We start from the raw sequence: 23,555 nt of genomic DNA on the forward strand, positions 1-23,555 counted from the left end.
ATTTTAATGAAAATTACACAATGTTAACATGGAAATTCAATAAGATTATCAGAAGACGTTTATTCTCTGAAAGATCTTGAATATAAAGTGGCATTAACATGGATGTATATTACTGGTATAAACATAGGCTTTTGGTAATGTTGTGCGCAGAGTGTACAATCTGTGAATAGTGTGAACAGACCTACTATTTGCCATTCAATTTGAATGTACTAACACTGCCCCCCTTTCACCTCATATGCTCCATCAAGTTCAGATTGATATGAAGGCAACATTTACCTTCCAAGTGAGGTCTTCTGTATAGAGAGGCACCGCATGGTCACTAGGGCCTCAACTATGTCAACATCATCAGAAGATGACAAGGTGTTCTTCTTAGAACTTAAGGAGGAAGGAAGTATGTTGTGTTGATTTTTACCACTCTCAAGAGATGGAGAAAAGTCAAATATTGTAATATTTGAAGAAAAACAATGAAAAGATTGAGGATTCTGTGATCTTTTGTGAGTTGATGTGTTGTCGTTTGAATTTTGTAGGAACAGTTGAGTCATCATTTATGTGGTTGGGTTTATTGATGATATAAACTTAGAGCAATGGTGTTTATTGTTTGGTAACATCGACCCCCCTCCCATCTCTCTCTCCACCTGCCCCCCCCCCTCTCTCTTCCCCCTCTTTCACTTTCCCTCTGACTATCTTTCTATTTGTTTTTCTATATCAATCTTTTTCTTCCTCTCTTTGATGGAATGACAACAGTGGTCATTGTACCATCAATAAATTCAATACATTATTATACATTAGTAGTACAATAAATTAGTAATAAGCATTTTTTTATTCTTGCAAAGAGTCGCAATTGATTTTTGAATAGTGATTTATCTGTTTTGCTGCTTACCCTAATTCATTGTTCAGCATGCTATTTCTTGTCAAGCTTTATTAATGGCTTGATGAGGGAAGGAGAAACTCTGCAAGCAAGTGTTGTTAGTTCTCGGATGCATGCCTAGGCATAGGCTCTGCTCTATTTTGAGCGTTTCTTCGTCCTCTCTTCGTCGTCCTCGGAGAATGCCCAATCTCCTAGGCGTGATGGTGCTGTGTGTGATCAACAAATCAGCTGTGTCTCACGGGACCCACAATGCACTTGCACTTCTTGGCAACTTGAGAGATAGGGAACAATTGGTGCTGGGTTTTTAGCCATTGTCTCTATTGAGAGTGGAGGCTTTTAGTTTTGTATACATCACTTTTTTTCATACTCTTTTCTGTTTGTTGAAAAATGACAAAGGTATAATACAGCTATGAACGATTCCTGATAAGTTTATTTCCTTTAATAATGATATCTTGAAAAGTGTTTGATGTGGTAGATTATTTACTTTAAAATCTATATATTTTTTTATCTGTACATCTATAATCTTATAGTATTAGGCCTGCTTCATTGTATAATTTATTCCATTTAAAAATATTCATGTTCCAACACATATTTTATATCTAAATCATATCATAGCTTGAGCTTCAAATTATCTCAGGTGAATTTTGCACCCCTGCCCATATTGTAATTTTACTTATATTCCATTTTGCTTGTTTTTTTTCTTCATTTTTATATTTCATATTATTTGTAGAACTAAATAATTCTCCTTCCCCTCTCTCCTGCACTCTTGTAATGCTTTATGAACCATCTTACATGTGATTTCAATTGACAGTTTTGCTATTTATAGCAAACCATATGCAGGAATTTCAGGAGCTTATAACAAGCAGTCAGTCATAATGTTTCATGCAATACTTACTCCCCCTTGCATCCCCAGACCTCCCTCCTCCAGCCAGACTCCTCCACCAATCTCCCAGGGCGGACGTCCCTGGCCCGGAGATAGCTATTGATTTTAGTTCTACCCATCCTTGTACCTTAGGTTGGCCATACAGGTTGACATAGCTAGCAGAGAAATGCTAGGACACTGTAAACGAGAGATATGACACGTTTCTAGTCTTTGTCTTTAACTTTCTTGACACCACTTGTACTATTAAAAAAAAAGCCTACCAGAACAGGTTGATCATTATACAAAGCCTATAGGTATTCACAAAATTAAATTGGCAACGGGTTAATGTCGAGCCCTTTTTTATCAATTGATGGGATGTATTGTAATCCTTGTTTTTCCAGTGTGTTGTTTTGTGTTGTGCACTGCACTTAAATTTCATTCATTCGCTTTAAATGTTACAAAAAGTGTCTATATTGTTTATGAAATGAAAACTAATGTGAAATTGAATGAAGAATCCAGTAATTATTGCTGTCTGCGGAAATGAAAAATGAAGTTAAAAGAACACATCAAGATGCTTATCAAAACAGGAAAGCATATCCAGTTTTGGGTGTCTGCTCCCTAGAGTTCAATTATTTCATTTTTTTTCTTCCATTCCGTGGTACCATACACCTTTTTTTTTCTCCCCTGAAGAATATCCAATCCAAGCGGAAAAAAGTAGCCAAGGCAAAATAGATCATGTTTCACGGGGTTGTGGCTTTCGCATTGTTATGCAGGTCTTGGGGCTAGTTTTTTGGTTCATATTTCATTCTTATCAGAGACAAATTGCAACAAATCTGTATTTCTTTACATAATCAATTTAGATCAGTTCAATCATGAGAGGTTTTGGCGCAGGAAGGTGTCTTCTTATGTTACCCCCTCTGGGAGTCAAGAGGAAGATAAGTTCTAGTTGTCAAACATTTACATTCATTATAGATAATAATAATTATTAACAAAGCAGTTGCAATTTCCTTGTTTCACTGTGAAAAAAATCATAATTTTGTTGGGTAATTAGATGGATTTGAAAATACTCTTCCCTGTTGTGATTTCATGATTTTTTGTGATATTCGTGATTTTTCATGAAACAATTATATTAAACGTTTACAAGGTGTTGTTATTCAAGTATTTCATAAATGTTCTGCATATTACATTTCAGAAATGTTCATTTAGTTTCAACTTAGTTTGGAAACAAACAAAAGGAAAAATCTGTATAAACCATGTGGATCATAAATAAATGACTTGTGTAATTCAACAATTTGATAAACAACATCTCTATATAGCATTAAAGTAGGCCTACTTGTTATTTTAAGATTTAGAAAAAATCTAAATCCTAACTGTTATGACCATTTGCTTTTTTTAAAGTGCTTTTCCAGGCATTTAAAGTTGTTTTTAAAATCAAAAGTAGACCCAAAAATATATTCATGTAAAATATAAAGCATGGTTATCTAAAGGATGTTTACCTTATCCCATACTTGTGAAAACTAATTCATATTGGTCTGATTGAATCATTGTAGCTTTCATCAAGGATGTGTTCTATTGCTTGCTAGACTACCACCTGATCCTAATTATAGCATCGGGTGTGTTCAAACAATGATTTCCCTCCTCAGATTTGTTGAACATGGTTTCAAGCTATATTTTGCTGGTGTAGAAAGATAAACTCCTGTTGAAATGCATGATTTGTTAGCTGCAAGTTGGACTGAACTTCCTGGGTCATAAGGAAGAGACAACTAAGACCAAAAAGAATGAAGGTTGATACAAAATAAGGGGAAATGTAAAATACGAATACTAAATGGAAAAAGTGGAAATTGGGGAAGAAATTGAAAACTTGATGACAAAAAAAAAATGGAAAAATTGATTGAACGCACTCCTGTAGTATCCATGTTATATAAGCACTGGCATTTAGATTCTTCCACATTTGTAAATCAAGATTTAAGAGGTCGTATGAACGCACCCATTGTCAAGTGGTATCATTAAAGCAATTCTTCAAATAATATTATGATGCCATTGAACATGGAAAAGGACACCATTTAGCAGCTGATGGTATGCCTGGATTGGGAACCATAATTTGGAGTTAATTTCCTTTCCCCTCTTTGTCTATCTATGTCTGTGGCTGCTCCTTGTAAGTCACGACACCTCCGAAGGTGAAACCAGCCGGTCCTTTGTATGCCGGTTCCATCATCACTCCCTCTGCCTAGAAATTGAACGTAGAAGCGATGCAATGATCTGAAGATATGACTAGGTGACAACGCGAGGAAAAATTAGGAAATAGAATTTTGCCAAAACGAGATGGTTAGCTTTGTCCATAGAATTATCAGTCATCCTAAGTTGCTTGTTGGGTTGATTGTTAAGAGAGTGTAATTTCATTTCCCGGAGGGCTAGAAATATTATTTGCTGAGGTTGTCTTCTTAGGTCTTTGTTTGGCAGCCAGGGATGGTGTCAGATGACCTTGGTGCTGCTTTGGAGTCTTTCATGAAATGATACCTGATTAGACGACCATTGTTTGATGACAGACGGAGACTAGGATGAGATGGAGATGATGGATGATTTGATTAATGGCCCGAAGGTTCATCTATGTTTGCCTGATGAATGGAAGGGGTTGTCTTGTGCTCATCTATGATCTCATTAGATAGAGATGATGATGATGATGACGATTGGGGGAGGTGGTGCTGTTGGTAGTAATGATGCTGATGCTGCTGCCACTGATGATGATGCCAGTGGTGGAGAGGTCATACCGATATCTTGATGATTGTGATCATGATGCCTTAATTGATGAAAGTGATAAAATATGTTTGCTTTACAGAGTATATAGAATATATAATCATTTTTTCTTGTTGAACTCTTCTCTGTCTGATTGACCCTAGTGATAACCCTAATAATGCTCCATAATAGCAACATTCATGTTCCTTCTCATGCATTTCTCTTAATCAGCTGTGTTCCACGTCTATAGATTCCTAGTCTGTTTTCAACCCTCTATCTACTCCTATGTCACATCACACCATTGTGCCACTCTCTGAAGGGGGATGCAGTGCAGGGGTGTCCCAGCATCCCATTGCCACCACCTGCTGGTAATGGTAGGATGATAGGTCCACACTTGCTCTAGTTCAGTTCACACAAGAATCGGGGAATTTTAAGTACAACTCATGATTTTTGTTGGCGCTATTTCTTTTGAAGCCTTTTAAAGTTTGAGCATATGTGATTTTGAGGTTGGAAATATCTTAAGTTACTTTAAGGTGTAAAAGATCTTGGATTTGCTGTTTGTGTTTATAGATTTGTCTTGCAGTGATTTATCTCTGTGTTTGTTAGTTAGTTTTTTGGGGTGGTTAATCAAAGCTATGGAGGTGTGATTATTAATTCCAATGATTTACCAAGGACAAGTTAGATGTTTTGTTTACGCTTGTAGGCCTACCTAGAACTTCAAACTGAGCTTCCACTTTAAAAAGCCTGAAGTCTCAAAACAACGTTTATTAGGTTCTGCTACCTACAGAATCAAGTCTTTTGTGATCTCATGTGAACATGACCTCAATTTAACAAGATCACATACATGGTTTATGGATGAGTCAGCTACCAAGGTGTGATGTACCCTGCTAAGATTGAATCAGTGATACCGGGAGGACACCTGCCTGCTATCGCTGGGATACCCCCTGTCTCTCTCACCTGCCTGCCACAGCAGAGACACCTCCGCATCATTGGAATACCTCGTCCCTGATACCATTTCTTGTACCCTCTTTCATACACTTCTTCTCACTTTCTTGCCTGTTCTTCTACCGTTTAATTGATTTCTCTTCCCAGCAGCCGACACCCATTTCTTTATTTTGTTTCACATGCTTCTTTAGTTTCTTTGTTTATTTCTGTTTCCCTTGCTCGCCTGCTTTTTGTTTCTTTCTCATTTGATTTTTTAATCATCAATTTTAATACTGTATATCCCTCCATACTACCAGCTGGCGGGCTAAATTGCTTCTAACCGGCGTCCTTGCTTTGGAATGCACTTTTTCGGTCTTGAAGTCAGCGGTCTGGAATTCCTGTTTGCGGGAGCACCCCTAATCCTTCCATCTATAATCAGTAGGCCATATACCTTTGTTTCAATTCAGCAGTGAAAAAAAAATCATTCCATTCCACCTAGGTATTTTCATGAAAGGTATATTGCCCAATCTCACGATCACAAAAAATGACTGGTTCATATTTGCGGGATGTATCATAAACCAGAGCGTGATATTAAAACCGTTGGTTGTTATCAAGTTTCAGTGGTAGAAATCTTCGGCTAATTATCCCGGCTTGAGTTTGTGGCTATAAAATGTATCGTTGAGCTGGGGAAGGAAAATGAAACAAGCGTTGCGCAAGAAATAGTCTGTCCAGTAATATCTTTCATAGTATTCCCTGCTAATTAACCAACATTCCAGCTGTGCCTCTCTGCATCTTCTTTGACCAAATCTGAATGATTTCAAGATTATGTTTCTTGGAGATGTCCATCATTAAAATCCTGCTTTCATTTCAATCTCAGCATGCGATTTTTATTGCTTTTTTTCCAATTTTTGTATTCATATTTTTCTTCCCATCTGTGACCCTCACTGGGAAGCTGATTGCTTTGTTCCAGCTTGCTTTCAGAGTTTCAGCCCTTTTTTATTGTTTCCTGAATGAGATGTTATTCTAAGTCTTTAATCTCACTGAAAAGAAAGATTTGGATTTAAATGTTCGTTCATTTGTTTGAAATCTGAGGGTATTGTAAAACCAAGGATGAATCCTATTGCTCAGCGATGCCCACTGCGTTTGTAGTATTTACTTCTACATCTCAACTTTGTTACCTCTATGTCAAGAAAAGGAGTTTGATTTTAAGAACCTAATTCTAGACACCGCACTGAAGTCGAATCCATTGGTTTGTTAGGCGGTATTGTACTTGCTACGGGCAAGTTATTTCTTGACAAGACCATTCTTTCCTTTTGTAGAAGGCGAAGATGATTTTTCCAAAGACCCTTTCTTTCTCTTCAAAAGAAGTGCCAGAGGCATTACAGCATAAATTTTCTATTCACCTTCCCTATAATCTGGTATAACTGTATAGGGTTGTTTCTCAAAGGTTTAGGCCTATAAGTCCAGTGTGTGGAAGAAGAAAGGGGTAACCTATATTAACGCCTGTCTGGCTCTGAAAAGACCATTTCCTCTTTAGTCGGGATTCAAGAATAGAAATCTGACCGATGTCATCCTTGGTCATTTTCCTCTTCAGCAAATCGTTTCATCCTCCGCAGCTGTATTTCCTGACCCCAGGAACCACCTCCACCCCTCTCCATTCATCTTACTTTAGCACAGCTCGTGAGTGAATACCCTTTCGGACCTCTAAATACCCCTCTCTGGCCTCCTTTACACTTTGCAAGTCAACCAGAAGAAAGATGAAAGCCTACCCCTGCGCAAACCCTACTGATTAGGCATATTTTGCTTCTCAGGAGTGCAACCATTGACATTTGTAAAATATCACGTCTGTGTCATTGCACAAAACTTTCCACTTTTTTTTAAATTATGATTTATGTATATATTTTTTGTGGCTTTTTTTTTCTATTGATGTTGTGATTACTAGTAAATAGTTTAATTATGTTTGATTTGTTATTTTTGTTGATACTTGGTCTGTGTTGACCCAATAAAACATAAATACAAAAAAAATTCATAAAAAGAAGGTTAAGCAATGGTATTTCAGAAGAGAGTTCACAGACTCGTACGCTAAATTTTGTTTCTGAGATGTTCTTGTGATCATTGCTGCAAGCTATAGACCTAGGCAGGGCATTTATCATATTTAATTAAATCATATCATCGTAATCCCTTTGTTTTCTAAGAAAGCATAAAATAACACACACCCCACCCTTCCCTTGCCTTCTTCCCCCCCCCCCCCGATAGTGGTCATTACCTATTGGAGACAACTTCAAGAAATAGGCCTGTCTGTCTTGGATATGTAGACCTGATATGTTTGAAAATTTGAAAATGGAAGAAGTAGGGACAAAGTAGTGGGGATGACAGAAGAAGGAGAAAGTAAATGAGAAAGAGAGAGACAAACTCAAAAGGAAAGGTAAGGGACTATTGGTCTAATCATGGACCTGCTAGTAGGTCCATGGTCTAATGGAGGGAGGGGGGGGGGGTTGGAGTGCCGAAAAGTTAAATCGCTGAAAGTTTCAAATCTTCTCAGACTTTTGTATCAATAACTTTCTGAATGGATAATCTGTGATTAGCGCAGCTTTACATCACAGCTCCCTTCTGGAGTAAGGGGATAGGGAAGGGGTCACGGGAGGTCAACGCTCTCTCTCAACACAGGAGGGGAAAGAGTCAAAATCTTTGGAGTGGTGGGAATTTGAACTGAGAAATAAGATGATCTGTCAAGAAAATACATTCTTTAGGAGTAAAGAAAAACCCACCTGTAGTATGCAGGCATATGTTCTTGTATGAAAGGATTTGTGTTGTATGTCAATCATTAATGCTATTTTTTAGGGTGGGGGTTGGATACCTTTTGTTTGCTAGACAAAAACCCTGTCCTATATTGGATTCTTTTTTGTTCTCATGAACGAGGCCTATAATGACTTATGTATATCTCTAGTCCATTTTTGTTTGGTAGTATTTTTTTTTTAAATATAAATAATATGATTCCCTTCATCTGCTCGCTCACTCTCTTGCTCTCTCTATCTCATAATTAATTCAGTCTTTTCATGGCTTAAGAATGGATGACATGCCCCCAAAGGCTTCAATCTTGTTCTTTATTGTATTCCATGGAATTCTTAATTCTGATTAGCTGTTTAGCATTGGTTTCATGGTAGGTAACATTGGATGGTAAAGATATTGTGATTAGTAATGTTCTTCAATCGGTGTAAGTGAACATTACAGGCCATTATTTTGGAGCATAGACTAACTTGGTCCTTGTTTTGGAGTAATAGGCCTATATGAATGATAATGCCCTTTAATAACCTGCAGGAGCTCAATTATGGGACAATCAAATCTAAGCAGTTTTACACATCTCATATTTGACTCTGACACGAAAGCAGGTGAACGATGAGACAATACTCCTTGCCAACCAACTCTTCATCCATCTCGGTTGCCAAGGAACCTCCCCGTCTGCCAGCGATCATTGACGCCTGATGCTCCAGACTCCCGTAAAGTCTCAGCGGGATGCGGGCCATCTAATGGAGGCAGATATCCTTACACCTAAGCCTTCCACCAGGATGATCACTTTCAATAAAAGTCAAGACACTCGATAAACAAGAAAACAACATCGGAGAGAAAGTCGGACCAAGTCGGACCGGGGTTGGATTGCAAGCATACCAGCCCCCTTTGTAACAACCCTCATTGTATCTGTATCATTTTCCCTATGCTGCGGTGGCGGGCGGTTGGTAACTTGTGACAGGCAGACTGACAGGCATTTGGCGTTCCTTTTGTTCATCGCCGTGCATCGCATTTCCGTGACCTTGTTCATGAAGTAACCGAGGGTATACCGTGAATCCTCGGCACAAATAAACTTGCATCGTTACACGAACTAATCACATTTCCAAGTCCTGAGACAGAAACTAGTTCATGTCAGGATGAATTCCACCAAGACCCGCTGGAGTATTTTGATGATAACTTGAGAAGATAGAAATTATTTTTTGCTGAAAGTGCATGGAACTCCTTTCATATTCATGTAGATATTGAGTTCCATTTTTCCATGCGTCTGTTCTAATTCAATATCCCTCATACTCGTACATTCAAACAATGACTTATGTCGAGAAAAGAAGGAAATGTTTCTCATTTTTAAACCAAGTTCTTTCTTGTATCTAACTGATGTTGTGTCAGTCAGTTAATTCCTTTTTATAGATGCAACCACTCAATTGAAAGAATAACCCTATTGTAGAATTTTTTTTTTTTTTAGAGACAAGTTAGCGTGATGTGCCAATCCTGGTATTTTGCTGACTGAACGATACAGACATTTTTTGTGCATTAATTATTGCTATACAGTAACATAATGTTATTATGATTAATACTGTGACACGACAATTGCTCATGCGACATTTGCTCCGGCCTTGATATCTCAGAGGGCATAGGATTAGAGTTAGGATTGTAATAGAGTTTTTGGTTCAGAATCACATTAAGATAATGATTAGGGTTTATTTAGTTATGGAGGTTGGATTTTATGTTTGGCTTAACGTGCAGATTTTACATCGGAGCAGTTGTCGCCAGAGCAAATGTCATGGAACCGATTAATACTTGACCAAACTTCCTATGAGTTAAGTGCATTATCCTCTGTTTCTTTTTGTATGACTTCGAGTTGCCATCAATATGCCATATATTTCAAAATTAATAATGAAATTATTTTATTCTTCTCTTTTGTTTTCTTTCACATATGTTTCCTGTCAACCTTTCTAAACTTGTGTTTCTTCTTGATGCTGGTACTCCAATTGACTACAATCATATACAGGTAAGAAAACTGCCTGCTGTCAGGATTTTTCATCAAACTAATAGCCAGATTATTTTCTGGGAATGCGATGGAGAGGTACTGAGCTGGGAAGGGGGGGGGGGGCAAGAGGGAGGATGAATGGAGAGGGAGGGGGAGGAAGGGCGAGGTGTGTTGACAAATAAAACCCCCAGAAGACGGAACTTGGAAGATGAAATATGGAAAATCCATATCATAACTCTTGACACATTTTTAATACCCTTTCACCAGACACACCACACGGTGGGTGTTCCCAACATAAATTCCCTGGAGAAGGACGATGAAATGGAACACAAGATGTGATTGAATTTTCACCTTTTAGACATCATAAAATATGATTTTGATATTTTAGCCTGTAGTCCTATGTGATTGTGTTCCTGTGGTGCAGAGCTCATTTTGCAGTGTGACTTTACATCCATCAGTCTTGAATTTCAGACCATATTAAAAAAGTTTAAGTCCTCATTCATCCTCAGTTTTCTGTTTGTTTAACAAGCTTGTACTGTGTTATTCGATGTCTTCAGATTAAAATTTGTTTTTTGTTTTTTTTAAACAGAGCATATGACAGAATAATATTGAAAAGCACATTCTTTTGAAAAACATTGCAAATAGACAACAAAATTGATATAAAATTTCATATATTTCCCAGTGTTGTTTTGCTGGAGTTTGGCTTTCTTCATATTTTTGCTGTATGATATTAGTAATTATTTTTTTCCTGTTTTGACCAAAATCATGTTTTCTGTGAAATCCTTGTTTAATATAAATCTGTTAATACTAACATTTTCGGTAGGCTTATCAAGAAAAACTGAAAATTTATCGTCATAGTATATTAATTTCTACTTTATATTTTAAATTAATGTATGGTGCTATTTGTTGTCAAAGGCAATTTAAGAGAACTTGTTAGGAAAATTAATGTGCATAGTAGCCACTAATTTTTGTAATGGTTAATCTGGTATCAACTGAGACGATGGTTTAATATAGTAGTCCCATATATTGAAGATTCTGTGGTATCAGACTCCCCTTACAACACAGACTAGATGGGGGTCAAGAGCGGGGGTATAGAGATTGTCTTGAAGCGCCTGCTAGTGTGAGTGATTTCATTAAGGCTTGGTGATGACCCACTGTGAGAGAACGACCGTGTCAATATTGTTGGATGCCCCCAGGCCGGAGAGAAAACTTGACAACTAACACTTACTGAATCATATATTCGTGTACATGGACATGTACCGTCCGTCCGGCAAAGTGGACGCCTGGAGATAGCAAAGAGGATGATGGAGGGAGATGGAGAGAGAGGGCGCTAGGGCTAGGAGGAGGGGGAAAGGGAAAAGATGGTGATCTGCTGGAGAAAAAATAAGGCTAGATAGACAGAAATAGGCGAGAGAGAGCAAGAGACAGAATAAACTACAGTATAACAGAAAGGAAAATGAACAAATGGTGATCTGTAGGAGAGTGTGAAGGTTAAAGAGAAGAAAGAGAGAGAAACAGAGTAACGAAAGTGGCAAAGTAAAAGAGAAAGATAAAAGAAAGAGAGAAGTAACAAATATGTGTGTGTGTGTGTGTGTGTGAAAGAGAGAGAGAAAGAGACTGTGGGTTAGGGAAGAGTGAGAGGGGAGCATGGAGAAAGTAAGGGTTGGAGGAAAACTACCACTTGGTATAAAGTGGACATGCAAGAGGGGAAACCTAATTCCTTTTGTTCGCATGTAATTGGTACATGTTAATTCTCAGGAAAGGCGCTTGCCATCATGTCCTCGTTGCCCGATAGTGGGACAGGGAAGCGATTGGCCGTGAATGAAGTGAGACGATTAGCGAGGACGTAAGCCGGTGGGTCAACATCATCGTGATGAAAGTTGCCGTTGCCATGTTTGCAATTTGATCAGGATTGATCTGTGCTTCCAGAGGTTGAAGGAGCCAGCCGTAGAATAACACTCTTTATGCAAAGTGTCCGAGAAAATGACGCTCCTAATCACGTTTTGAAACGTGAAGCACATTTTATCGTGAAGTGGATTCTTATATCGTCATTTCTTGAGGGTATTTATTGATCAGCTCTTATTGACAACAGAAAGAACACTCTCTGAGTACAAATATCCAAGAGTAATGATTTTTATGAGAATATGAAGCATGTGTAGCGCATCTTTGAGAAGAACTGTCATATTGTATTTGTGAGTTAATTATCGATCTTACAATATTGCTAGCTCCAGTAACATAAAAACACACTAAAGTACACAGATATTAATTTTCTCCGTGTTAAAATGAATCAGATTCAATATGTATTAGTACTTAGTTTAATATCTAGAAAGGGAATTCTCTCATTTCAGTTTTTCTGACAAACATTAACAGCCAGATGCAGAAAATCACAGACATGAATTACTGCAAATTACTAAAATAAGAATCATATATTTATACTTTAATGAATTATTCAAGCAAATTCTCTGTCGTCTGAATTTCCTTTTGACATTTTGATCCAAATTGCCAATTCAATTTTGAACCATACATTGCGTTTTCTTGATATTAATTCTTTCTATATACTGTGAATCAGAGTGCAATTTGCCGTTGGCCCTTTACATAAAATGAAGATGTTTTTCAAAGTGCAAGTTCAGTGCCCATCATTGTCATTAACTATGCAGGGCTGTCATGAATTATTAATGGTGAAATGGAAGTATGATTTGATGTGTTTTCTTTCTGTGACCTTGCAGAAAAGATGGGGAAAATATCACGCATTAATCAATTAAGCGCCATCTTCATCATTATAATCCATCAGCATTATCATCCCTCCTCCCCTCCTCTTTCTCCTCCTCATCTTCAGCATCAGTAATTCATCATCATTATCATCGCCATCATCATCATCACCATCATCATCATCACCATCATCATCATCATCATCATCATCACCATCATCATCATCGCCATCATCACCATCATCATCATCACCATCATCATCACCATCATCATCACCATCATCATCATCATCATCATCACCATCATCATCATCGCCATCATCACCATCATCATCATCACCATCATCATCACCATCATCATCACCATCATCATCATCATCATCATCACCATCATCATCATCGCCATCATCATCACCATCATCATCATCACCATCAGCATCATCACCATCATCATCACCCTTTTAAGATAGGCATGTAAAAATTGATGAGAGAAAGTGATGATTATTATCCCCTCCTTGGAAACTCATTACATTAGTGTGGCTCATCAAAATTACAACAAAGGCGGCCTTATATACACATTTAGCTACTCTGCCCTATTAGGCATTACCATTGGAGAGTTGTAGAAGCCCTTGCAGTATATAATACGATTGATCCTTTTCACACATGCAGGACCATCCAAAAATGCAAGAAAGAAAACTTGTGAAATAGAAAAATGTATAGTAAATAAGGAAATTAAGGCAAATATACAAATGTTTTAAGACAGAATGTTTATTTTGTATACACTGTTTCTATACATTTATAAGCCTGCATTCAGCAATTATTTCATTAATTTCCTTGGAAGTTTAATTAAAATAATACCCATTTTCAACAAGTACTCGTAAGTTTTTGTAAAACATATTTAGAGGGCTAACCAGAGCAATATTTTGCTGAAATTTTTTTTTTTCAGAGCTTTCTATAATGGCCAATTTGCTATAAGAAATGCACTTTTTCAACCAAATGTTTAATCTCTACGTTTGTGGAATGCATCCATGTTCTTTTTAAGACGAATGATGACCAGGTTTGGTGTTCCACTTGAGTCAGAGTTTTACGAGTCATGCAGGGCATTGTGGGTAGAATACAAGGATGTATGAAGGAGAAGGATTGATGGAAATGTGATGATAGAGGTATGAAAATAACTGCCATCCATCCCAATCAAATATTCATAAAGGTGGAGGGGCTGGGGTGGAATACAAGTCATGGATCGCATCTTATAAAGCACCAAAGAAGAAGTCTTTGCTCTTTACGAGCTTCTTAGCAGGGGAGTGTAGATGTAAAGTGACTTGTGCTCAAATCTGGCGTTGCGCCTCACTGCCTTTGATGGTATCCCATGATCCTCTATCATGCCACATGGTAAAGCCGTTCCATATGCACGGGATGATGGGAGAAACGTGTGTGAAATTCCCATGAAGAATCATAAAGTTATGAAACTCAAAGTGGGCTCTCCTTTTTTATTGTGATGAAAGTGATTCCCTAAGATCATTAAAGGAAAAAATTGTTATCAAGCTTCTGATTGCATCCAAGCTGAAAGACTATGCCTGGCTCTTCCTTTGACATACATTTTTTTTTTTTGTGGGGGGGGGGGCTTTTCACATTGCTTTATTTTGTTGAAGCGTATCTTCTGTACTGATGTCATTTATGTATTCTGTTACCATGGAAAGAAATGGAATTGAGTAGGAAATTGAGGTTTTCATAAATATGAGGAGAAAATCTGTCACCTGCCTCACCTCCCCCCCCCCCCTCCCTCTCCCTCCCCTCCAGTTAGGTCATCATCAAAATGAGCCCTGCAGAAATATGACTTCTGCACTTGACAAAAAATGTCTGAAGAGCTGTGTTGGAGAGGTTACTCCTCAAAAACAAGTGAGATTCCAAATCTGACGAGGTATAAATGGGCTGATGATAGAAACATTGCTCTTTTCTTGTAGATCATGAGAGGGAGGGTGTTATGCTCATTAGAATCATTTGAAAACAACCGAGAAATGAGGTGCGATGTGAAGGGCGCCCCTGACATGAATGAAGAAAGATTTGCGGGAAGTTGGATAAATTCCACTGTTGGTCTGTATCTTTTGTTTGGTTTTTTATTTCTTGGTATCTGATTTTAAAACGCCTGATTAAAAAAAAACATTTCAAAGCTATAACTGAACCATTGTTCATTGTTGAAATTGATAATGTAATAATTGCAGGTGAAAAGTAATAATTGAAATTCATATGACTTGTAAACTGCAGTAATTCAAAAATTCCTGATGTTGATAAACCTAGTCTACCATCAATTTAATAAAATCCTCATGTGAATAACCATAGTCGACCATCAAAGACAAACATAGCCTCTTGTCGAGGCCCTGTCGGCTGCTTTCCGAGCGAACATGGCTAAGCAAGGGAGAGAGCGAAGCAGAGCGCCGCGAGACAGGGCCTCTTGACATCTGGGCCGAATTTCACTGACTTTCTTTTGTTTTTTATTGTTTTTACCAATATTCGGACCAAGAACTGGTCGGTGAAAATCATCCAATGAGAGCGCGGGCCGCTATGACATCATATTGAATATTCATGAGCTCATCTTGAATGGCGACCCGTGGATTCTTGGTGAAGAGTGACGACGAAATATCAAAGAGCATTGAATATGCCTCTAAAATGCTTAATATTGACCGATTTAAGGATTTGCAAGTCGATGAAATTAAATCTGCACTGAAAGGACAAGATGTTTTTGTAAATCTACCCACATGAAATGGAAAAAATGTAATATTTCATGTGATTCCACTTTGCGTCGATTATCGATCTCCGCTTTGCAGTGAGGGAATGCTGTCCAGTTGCTTCCCCTTGACTTGAGTCTGACCAGCGGCTGACCAGTATCTCCCGGGAAGTTTGGGGGCGATGATGGGTCTGTTACTACGGCCAGTACTAGTAGTAGCAGTAGTAGTACCACTACTTGTAACATTTTGCTGGTTACTAGTATATCCCCTTTAGTGTCCCGCAATTAAATGAATCCCCTGCAGAATAGTGGAATACTATAGTATTCCGGACGAAACAGCTTTGACATTTCATTGGTTTACTAGGCCTATAGGTGACTGCCGGTAATATCATGACTCATGTATATTAAGCTCAGATGTCAAGAGGCCCTGGCTCGCGCCAGACCTGTATCGCTTCGCGAATTAGGAAATCCCTCGCTTCGCTCGGGAAGCAGCCGCCAGGGCCTCGACAAGAGGCTAAGACAAACAGCGCTTTGCCATCAAATGTCAGAGTTTGAATGAAGAATGCCATGCAAATAAATTTATAAATTGTTGAATATGAAGGGCTGGCTCGCTTTGATTCAAACTGAAGTTTTATTCTTTTCCACTAACCTTGTGGCAAAATTTTAAAAAGTCTTGATCCTTTCTTAAACTATCACTACCACCTTTAAAAGCCTCTCCAAAACTAACGATTTGTTATTCTAAGCAAGTTCACCCAGAAAATTTCAGCCCTGAATATTTACGACCTGACATAATTTTGACCGAAAAGTCACCCTGTAATCCTAATTTATTTCAGGATTATATTCCGAGCACTCTCCTATAATCATATGCCGCCATATATCTCCTGATATTTCAGATATTTTACGCTCCCTCTCCACGGTCCATTTTGCCTTGGAGTCAAGTGACTACCGGGGAGGTTTCATGAAAAGTTTTGTCAGTGAAAGATGTTATAAGCTACTGCAAATGCTTGCATCTGATTGGCTTAGAGCAAATAAGTCAGTGCAAATCATTGACAAAATTCTTAATGAAATACTCCCCTGGTCTCAATAGACTGAAGGAGATTTCAGGAGTTTACAGTAAGAGGGTAAAAGACTATGGAGAGAGGGGTAGGGAGGGCAGGGAAAATTGTTTGTAAGCAAAGTTGGAATGTAAACCTACTTAAATATGCTTAAGATTTAATATTGATTCTCATTGGTGACATTTTTAACAATATCACAAGCTGATTAACTTCAATGGATGCATGCAATGGTTAATTTATTTTGTTTTTCTTTGTTAATGATGGTGAATGTAATGTTTTGGTAAGGTTTATATCTTATTAAATATGTACCAATCAAGGACTGTCTGTTGCTTGTATTATGAGATAGGGGTAGGCCTATACTTCTGTCATTGTTTCATATTCTTTCTTCTCTCAGTTATACCCCCACTCAACCTCGGGGGGGGGGGGGCACCTGTGCCTGGATCCTCAACCTTACATAAAGGCTTTTCTCTTAAAACTTATGTAAAATTCATGTGAAACAGAGGCATCTGCTCTATGCTATCTTTCCAGTTACCTTTTTGTGAAATTTATCGCTCTTTGGTGGGGGGGGGGGGGGTTGTGTTGGCCTAATATACTACTGCAACATGGGTATTGAAAACATTTCTGAATCCGGATCTGAAAGCCTTTGCTGCAAGTTGTCTATCATCGGACCATTTGTGGGGGTCTTGCCCCTGCCTTTGACTCCTACTTCAAGCCATTTTGGTTAGGCCCTTGTATGCTCCGGAGACCCACAAAACATATGAGCTGACATTGGCAATAAATATTAGGTTCTGGAGGAGCTCAGGAGGGTAGGTTTCAGGGATAAGGTCCACTGGGCACAGGAGTCAGCGACTTTCCAACTAGTCTTCAAACTATACCTTCCTTTTAATTCAATTCCATAAGATTATGCACACTATAAAAATGCTGTTTGAAATTTTAAGCAATGCTTTTTAAGCTCTCCATTCGAACAACTATTATTTAAACTTTAAAACAATCATTGTCTATAACCCCCCCCCCCCCGCATCATAGTTGGCGATTGTTTACCAGTTTAAACAATAGTTATTAATAAAGTGAAGGCTGTAAAGGGCTTGAACAGCATGGCTAAAAAAAATTAAGTATTTTTACAATAGGCCTACATGGTGCATTAATAAAATTGATAACTTGAAAGAGAATGTGAACATTCTGTGCTTTACAAAATTCCCTTTTCCATTTCCAAACTTTTTAAATTTATTTTTTTATTTTGTGAAGGGCATGAATTGAGACATTGTCTATTGAACGGTGTGCTGTCAAGAAAGTATCAATGATTGCTTATTAAAATCTGCTAATTTTATATTGTTAGAAGCAAAGAAAAAAAAGGGGGCAAATCACAAATGTATGTGGAGAAATATGTGTGAATTCTGAGGATGATTTGGTTTACTACCATATTTTCTCTACTAGTACCCCCTGAAAGGTAGTAGAATAGGCGATTGAAGTTGCTGAAACCTGTGACCTATAGGTCCGTACTGAAACTATTCTCTTCTGCTGAGACAAAGGGATGGATTTTTGAGAAGACAGAAGGTGGATGACCTTATCTAGGTCAGAAGTTAATTTCTTGAGACAATGATCATCCAACCATGATAATTTTACGAGGCCGATGGCTGATTTAGTGGTAGGATATAATAGTTACCATACCCGATGACTGATTTACATAGATTTTCTACAAAATTAATCTAATTTTTCCGTTATCAATTCATTGTAATCTTTCATCCCCCTCTCATATGTCTTCTTATAGATATGGTCTAGATATTGCAATATTACCACAAGATTAACCCATAAGGAGGTCATAAAGCGATGAATCATTTCATGAACTTGGGTCTGTAGATTAAGACTATTTGAAAGAAAGCAGACATTATTTCTTTATATATGCCCAAGAGTCAATGACCTGTGTAAAGCCACACAGGGTTATCTTGCAAAATTATAATGTATCAATCATTCTGTAATGATTATGTGAGGTTGATGATTTATATATTACCCATTTAATTTACAATATGTATAGAGCACTTTGTGTTAGTTTGTTTACATAAAGTGATAGGTTGAAATTGAGGAAAAAATGTAGGGCCTACAGAAGAAACTACAAACGTAGGACAAGTAAGTAGACAGACATGCAAAGACAGAGAAAAGAGGGCAGGAGGGGGGGGGGGGTGGTACATAAAAATGTGATAAAATATAATTTTCCCCTGTAAAGAGAATGATCTCACCTAGGGCTTAATTCTGAAGACTTATCAACACTATCTTCTGATTTTATAACCTTTTGTTATAGGGCCTATCAAAGCAGAAATTCTTAGAATCTAGTCTGGGAAATACATGATGAATCTCTTAAACAAAAATGGTGAACTTCTTGAATAAAATATAAACAGATATGACTTTGTAGAAATCATCCTTTTTTTTAAACATCAAATTCCCTTTTCTTCACCTCAAACAGCTCTCTCTACTAATAAACAACCTCTGAACTCATCCTTTTGTCAGCGTTTCCTCACTAAAAGCAAAATTGAAAAAGTGTTTCATGTCCCGTATCTTTGCGCTCCATTAAATCCCCGCATCAAGGTTGTGTAAATTTGCTCCAATAATTTGCACAGATTTAGCGAAGATGATCAGCCCTCATGTTCAGGAAGGCCTTCCCTTCTCCCCAATTCTTTGTGATCATGAAATCCATTCTTCATTCAGAAGGAGGTCGTTAAAGGTGCTCATGTCATCGTTATTTGACCATTTGTGAAACAGCACTTATCAAGATAAAAAAAATAAGGACACCCAAGCCTATAGTTACAAATATAGATATAGAACTAATATGACTGCATAATACAGAAATGCCTATATCTTTAACTCTGTATTAAAAAAAAATCTTATTTCGTGCTGGACTTTTTTCTAGATAAAACTCTTCTATTGGGGTAGGCCTAAATCTTTTGAAGAAAGAACCCTAAAACACTTGAATATGGGGGTAAATTTGACCAGTGGATTAAACATGTTTACTTGAGTGGTTCCTACTTATACCCCTTTCATATTGCGCTTTTCACCGGCGAAGTTCGCCAGCGAAGATGAAAGTGTCCAGTATGAAAGGTACACAGGAGAACTTCACCGGTGAACTTCGCCGGTGAACTTCTCCACCTCTAGAGGTGGAGAACTTCGCCGGCGAAACTGTTTCACCGGCGAAGTTCACCGGTGAAAAGGCCAGTATGAAAGCAAACCGGAGAACTTCTCCTCTTTAATGACGTCAGAGGTCAATTTTTTCTCTCCCGAAGTCCCTTGTACCGAGATTTCGCGCGTGATAGTTGCAAGCTCAGCTGAATGCTATGGCCAAGTAGATATCCTCGAACATAATTTTTATTTTTACTAACAATATTTATTAAAAAGCACTTTCTACATGTATAAAATGCGCTAAAATATAAAAACAAGGTGATATTGTTTGTTTTTATCGTAATACTTCCAAAATATGTTATAATTATTTTTTTGATACCTTTTTGTAATAGGTAAGAAGTAATGTTTTAGAATTTTCTTTCGTTTGTTCTGCAATCGCATGTTGACTTTCGCCGGGGAAGAAATGTCAGTGCGAAAGGGTACATCACCGGTGAAAAATGAAGAGGGCAGTATGAAAGGGGTATAAGGCTACAATGTTAGTCCAAGATTGGTGCTTTGGTCCTGTGACATCCTGTAATCGCATTTTCACTTCCTACAGCTATTACTGCTTTCCAAGGAAAACCTATGAATCAATTACCCCCCTCCCCTTAATATTTTTGTGAATTATCGTTCAGTCTAGACAAATAAACAAAGACTTTTTTTTGGGGGGGGGGGCAAGAAAACGGAGGAAGGGCATATTGGGCATCTCAATCAACTGAATGAGTAGGTATCCCCATCATCATTCTCTCTACAACGACCAATTTAGCAGTTAGGTGATGGATGACATGGACATAAATCGCTTCACACTGCTTCCTCTCATTATGCCAATCTTTTGAATTATTTTCTTTCCATCTTTTTACCTTCTTTCCATTTCTCTTTCAGTCTCTCTTCATTTTTTTTTTGAAGAGTCAGTATTTGTCTTCCAACATAATTTAAAATTCAGAATCTTTTCCCCTGAGCAGACAAAATATAGTTTCCTTTATGATTACTCTCCCAATCAGTTGCAACGATCTGCAGTGAATGTTATTTTTTATACCGAGGTGTGTGACATTTACACCGAGGTTTTTTACCTGACTGCTAAGAAAGCACGAATGCCTGTGAGCAAGCAACCAGGGGACCAACGGCTTAAGGTCCTCTCCGAGGGACCTGGTAATGAGGATAAATGCCTTACCAAAGGGCACTAGCGCACCTCTTGGGAATCGATCTTGGGTCACCGGACTCCGAAACCCCCGCTCTACCGACTGAGCTATCGCGCCTCCAAATAATTCCCTTTTTTCTCATATTTTAATAGTAGAATCTACTTATCTCCAATAAATTACCCTTATCTAAAGTTGTCTTCAGAAATCAGTCATATGGTTACATGTCACATTGTGCCACATTTACTCAATTTTCTTCTTTATGACATACTGTAGACTGAATGTCATTGCTTTAGGCTCATAAAATCGTACCTTGACACATCTCATTAATTATCAGTTTCATACGTCAATTCCCTCACATTTCCTCTTTATTTTAGTATGTATTTTATTTTAACCTGTTTCTATCCATGCAATTTGAGCCTTTCAATGTCCGTGAACCCTCGTTTCATCTTTGTTTAATTAAATCTTTGATTGCTGGCTTCACCGTGTCTGGCAACAAAGAAGATTCGCCTCTTTAGATCTCGCCCGTTCTCTATTTCACATTACCAATCTATAACAATGATTTGTGAATATACTATAGAAACCCCAAAGATCCTTGTCTGAATTTCAGAGATTTATGTAGCCATAAATGTCACTCCTTCTCTCAGCGCTGTTATTCTATTTACAAATTGCCTCTTTTTTGTTTGCCCAAGAGTGAGAGAGCGTATATTTAACATTTCTTTTTTAGCGGAATGGTGCCGGTTCCAGGAGCATGGGCAAATACTTGCTAGATGAGGGATGGGCAGTTTGCCTGGAGAAATAGACAGTTGAATGTCCCTATTGATGATGTAAGGAGGAGGAAATGTCTCTAGAATTGAGATGGAAAGTCAAGCCTCCAATTTATTGAAGTCATTCGCCCAGTATCTTTTTGATTACTCATGCCATTAAATATTGGGACGGATCATGAAATGAAGTATTTGTGAGCTAGCATAGTAACTCGACTATTCACATTATTCATGCATTTCATTTTATTTGAAAAATAAATTAGGGGCTATTTGTTGGATCATCTTGAAGGGTAATTTGAGTGAGTCACATGTAATAATACTGGGCCTATGTTACTTGAATAATTTGTTCTTTAGAGTATGTGTGTGATAGGACATTAGTGCATTATTTTCTAGAATTGATACCAGCCCAAAAAAAAAATCAACTAACATCAAGAAATCTCTCTAGTAACTGTCATGATTCCTGCCTTCTGATAGTTTGGCTGCCTTTTGTCAGACTCCTATTCCATAGATACATGTGTGCTGTATCTCATTCTATTAATTACGAACAAAAAAGGGTGACTTTTTATTTTTTTAAATAAAAAAATGTTACTAGACATAATTTCGGATTGTAACTATAGGATGCATAGGCCTACAGGACCACCATACGGTATAAGTCAGCATCATTGTGATTTTCACTGGCATAAAAAAAGGTAATATAATGTTGCATTCTAGCCCTCCTTTTGCTCACCATATTTCAACGTTTTCTGAATTAATTCCAACCACCTGAGTCGACCCTGTTGGTCCAATAGGAAAGACTGGTGTCTTCCAGAGAATCAAGAACACAAGGACAGGCGCAACGTAAAACAGATGCTTGATGATTCAGAAAAGATGTCCTCAGTGTGGTCAAAAGCACATTGACCCACGGTGCTCTTGAGGTGAACAGGCAACAGTATCAGAAACACTGGAATAGTAAGAAAGGGTCTTGATGATTAGTGTAATGGTACAAAGAGAGGATGCAGAAATATTGGAATATGGTTGCTATGGTAATTTGAATAGGAGATTAGTGATTATGGTGGTGGAGTAGTTACAGGGAGAGTGTTAATTAGCGTGGGTTGATGATAGAGTGATAATTATCTCTGGTAAGGGTGAATTGTACTGTCTGTATACAGGAGAGGGAAACTAATGTGTTGTCATATGTGTGGGAAGTAATATGCATAAAATTAATATATACAGTGATATTATTTTAGGCCTATGCTTTCAATAATAAACAAAAGTACCGCTGTGACTATAAATCAACATTTCTGATCAATTTTTAGGTTTTCCAGAAATTGTTTGTAATCCCACCCCCTAAAAAAACCCACCAAGATTATTTTCATAAATAATTATTTTGTTGAAGTCTGGAATATCTTTATAGGACCTATCATCATTTGAACATATATGCACGTAGGCCTATAGAATATATTTTATAATTGACCAAAATTTGGAATAACATGGGGAGCTTTTGAAAACATTGGCATTTGAGTCAGCCTACTATCTGATGCACAGTATACAGAACTTTGGGTGGATTATAACTCTTGCAGTCCGGTGACAGGTATGATTGGGGCATTTTTTCACAACATTACATTTCAAGAAATGATCTAAAAGTAGACCGATGCGAAACTGGAAGTCTGCGGAATGCCTGAGCTGAGGTCTACGCACTCCTCCAGTGTATCTCTTGGTCTCAGAAACATGCTGGGCCAATACACCTGGAATTTATTGAGATGTTTATAGCCACAATGAACCTCCTTTAGTCCCACATATGGCTAGTTTCCGTTGGCTTCTCAGCGTTATCCCAGCGTAGCAACCTCATAGGATAGTCATCTGGTTGCCAGATTGAAGATGCA

General features: G+C 37.9%; 1 protein-coding gene across 1 annotated transcript in view; it reads left to right on the forward strand.

The window, feature by feature from the left end:
- The first annotated feature begins 333 nt into the window (after positions 1-333).
- LOC129281741 (netrin receptor UNC5C-like) overlaps positions 334-23,555 on the forward strand; it is a 104,885-nt gene continuing 81,663 nt past the window's right edge. Inside the window, exons 1-2 of the mRNA XM_054917656.2 lie at positions 334-391; positions 1,782-1,883. Coding sequence (XP_054773631.2) covers positions 334-391; positions 1,782-1,883 — 160 coding nt within the window. The remainder of the gene's footprint in view (positions 392-1,781; positions 1,884-23,555) is intronic.

This window comes from Lytechinus pictus, chromosome 18, assembly GCF_037042905.1.
Source record: "Lytechinus pictus isolate F3 Inbred chromosome 18, Lp3.0, whole genome shotgun sequence".
In the NCBI taxonomy this organism is placed as follows: Eukaryota; Metazoa; Echinodermata; class Echinoidea; order Temnopleuroida; family Toxopneustidae; genus Lytechinus; species Lytechinus pictus.